The sequence below is a fragment of the Sinocyclocheilus grahami genome, unplaced genomic scaffold (genome assembly GCF_001515645.1).
Source record: "Sinocyclocheilus grahami isolate Dianchi unplaced genomic scaffold, SAMN03320097.WGS_v1.1 scaffold9377.1, whole genome shotgun sequence".
Classification (NCBI taxonomy): domain Eukaryota; kingdom Metazoa; phylum Chordata; class Actinopteri; order Cypriniformes; family Cyprinidae; genus Sinocyclocheilus; species Sinocyclocheilus grahami.
In genome coordinates this window covers 2,274-3,261 of record NW_015512580.1, presented here as the reverse complement: position 1 = coordinate 3,261, position 988 = coordinate 2,274, and the positions used below count along the sequence as shown (strand labels likewise).

General features: G+C 44.3%; 1 protein-coding gene across 1 annotated transcript in view; it reads left to right on the top strand.

Annotated features, from left to right (window-relative positions):
• The window catches only part of LOC107578230 (F-box only protein 5-like), a 5,468-nt gene extending 4,496 nt beyond the window's left edge, over positions 1-972 (top strand). The window contains exons 4-5 of the mRNA XM_016264204.1: positions 272-448; positions 548-972. Of these exons, the coding sequence (XP_016119690.1) occupies positions 272-448; positions 548-799 (429 nt within the window). The 3' untranslated portion in view covers positions 800-972. The remainder of the gene's footprint in view (positions 1-271; positions 449-547) is intronic.
• The last annotated feature ends 16 nt before the right edge of the window (positions 973-988 follow it).

Below are 988 nucleotides of genomic sequence, written 5' to 3'. Positions count from 1 at the left end.
GAATGACATGAGGGTGAGTGAATTTTTCAAATTTGACTCTTGATGCACTAATAAAGATCTGAAAGCATTTTCAAACTTTGAAGTCTTGCTGATGCAACTAATTTGTGTGCTTCCTAGACATTTAGAGAATCTTGGTCTTACATGTACCTTCGTAAAACCTGACGAAACACTGGTAGAAAGTGTGCTTGTGTGTCGTTCAAAAGGGATAGAAACCATCATAAATGCTTGATTTTGTTCCAGTTCTAAAAATGTTCGTCTTTGTTGCTTTCAGGACTCTGGCCGCCCCATGGGCTCATTATCACGAGACTTCACCTTGAGCAGGGTGGTGTTCTCCTGCATGCAGACCGTCGCCTCTACGCCCGTTCACAAGGCCATTAAGAAGCCGCAGTGCAAGACGGGTGGAGCACAAAACGCATCCAAGCCAAGTCGCTTCCAACAGTTTCATGAGGTAAAAAAACATCCCCCAGTAACACCAAATTGTGTCCGTTTACTGATACATGCATGACTTTAGTTGCATGTGGTTTATAATCATGTTGTTTTCTTCTAGGTTGCCCGATCGCTCAAGCAGCATGAATCTCTGCGGTCGTGTATCCTCTGCGGCTCTGCAGCACGGTTCGATGCAGCCATGCAGCGGGCCATATGCACACGTGGCAGCTGTGCTTTTGACTTTTGCACATTGTGTCAATCAGCGTTCCACAGCTCTGCCCCGTGCCGCAATTCTGTCCGGACCATCTCCGCTTCACAAAAAACACTCATCGCCGGCTCGGCTCGAAGCAAAAGGAACGTCCGTCGCCTCTGAGCACCAGACGGGAAAATGTTACCAGAACTTTTAAAGAGCTACCTTTTAGGATCTTAACTGTTTTGAAATACTTTTAAAAATAGGTGTTTTATCATCTTCCTAAATGTGAAGTGAATTTGGCCATGTTTGTGGTCACTGCACAAAGTGAAAAAACTACAATCATCCTCTATGCCAAAAAAAAAAAAAAAA